This window comes from Rhagoletis zephyria, unplaced genomic scaffold, assembly GCF_001687245.7.
Source record: "Rhagoletis zephyria isolate East Lansing unplaced genomic scaffold, Rhagoletis_zephyria_1.1 Rzeph_scaffold_23780, whole genome shotgun sequence".
NCBI classification, from domain to species: domain Eukaryota; kingdom Metazoa; phylum Arthropoda; class Insecta; order Diptera; family Tephritidae; genus Rhagoletis; species Rhagoletis zephyria.
The window spans coordinates 1-1199 of record NW_016180838.1 but is presented as its reverse complement, the minus strand read 5'-3'; the positions used below and the strand labels follow the sequence as shown (position 1 = coordinate 1199).

The 1199-nt window shown below is 35.5% G+C and overlaps 1 protein-coding gene across 1 annotated transcript; it reads right to left on the bottom strand.

Moving 5' to 3' along the window:
• Nucleotides 1–594: 594 nt before the first annotated feature.
• On the bottom strand, nucleotides 595–920 carry LOC108381785 (uncharacterized). The gene has a single exon (XM_017638184.1). It carries the CDS (start codon nucleotides 843–845, stop codon nucleotides 675–677), a length of 171 nt encoding a protein of 56 aa, XP_017493673.1. The 5' UTR covers nucleotides 846–920; the 3' UTR covers nucleotides 595–674.
• Between the last annotated feature and the right edge of the window lie 279 nt (nucleotides 921–1199).

Genomic DNA, 1199 nt, shown 5'->3' with positions numbered 1-1199 from the left:
CGACCACTAACCCAAAAACCGTGGATATTTGCTCAAAGCTGGGTGTGAGTAAATTGTTATTCTGCTGGTGTGATCGAAAAAATTGTTGTTGGTCTTGTAGCGACCGGTTGACTGATAAATAAATTGTCAATCGAATTTTTATAGCTTTAAATAAAAAATTTTACAATTTGTGAAAATTTACAAGTCGTGTGAACCGGCCTTTGCTGTGCCTTTTTCGTAGTGAATCGGCAGGATAAGCAACATTTTTGAGTAGTTTGATGGAAAGCACAAAATTTGCAGTTTGCAATTTGATCAACATAAAATGGATTTCAGACCCATGGTTTCTTCGACAAGTTTGCTCAAAATTACACGTAGCATCCTTCTGTGCTATACGCGCATTGTCGAAAAATTCTCCCATACAAATTGACGCGCCCTAATGTACATATGTATATTGCGAAATACATATTTATTAAAATTGTGCAATAACGACGGAACTTCATATTGAAGTTGAAGCAAATAGTTTTGGTTAACTCACCACTTTTAAAAGGAGCACTAAAACGCTGTACTTACATTACGTGCTCAGCTCTGCTGATGACTAACTAGTAAAACAATTCATTTATTTATTCATTCTTTATTTATGTATGTAAAGATGTATCGAATGCACTAACACATTATACAACTGAATACTATACATTTTATTTTCTGGATGACTGATAAGCGGAACTGTTAGGATTCGATTGATTTGCATGGTTATTCAAATCAGATCTGGTTCCTGCGCCTTGATATCCTGCGGAACGACCAGGTCCAGTTGGTTGATGGTTGGGGTTCTGCTGGTTTGAACGGTTATCAACGCCACGCTTATCCATTTTGGTTTTTTGTATGTAAGAAAACTTGTTAACGATGAAATCAAAAGTTGCACTTTTCTCACCGGCTGTCGACTTTATACTAACATTTTCTAAGCACTTCCCGCTTTTATTAGCCGGTAGATCTTACAAAATGCATACAGGCTTACAACTGCATATATGATTAGTTGCATTAGCTTTTGCTGTAAGCTAGAGTGAGTAAGTTATACACTACCCTCACTAAATATGTAGTTACAAGAGCTTGTAGTTGGTTTGAGCAGCTAAATAATTTCGTTATCTTTTTATATATTTTTTTTATAGGAAAAAATTTTGAAAAGTGGGGAATCACCGAGATATATAAGCACTAACTCATTTGCT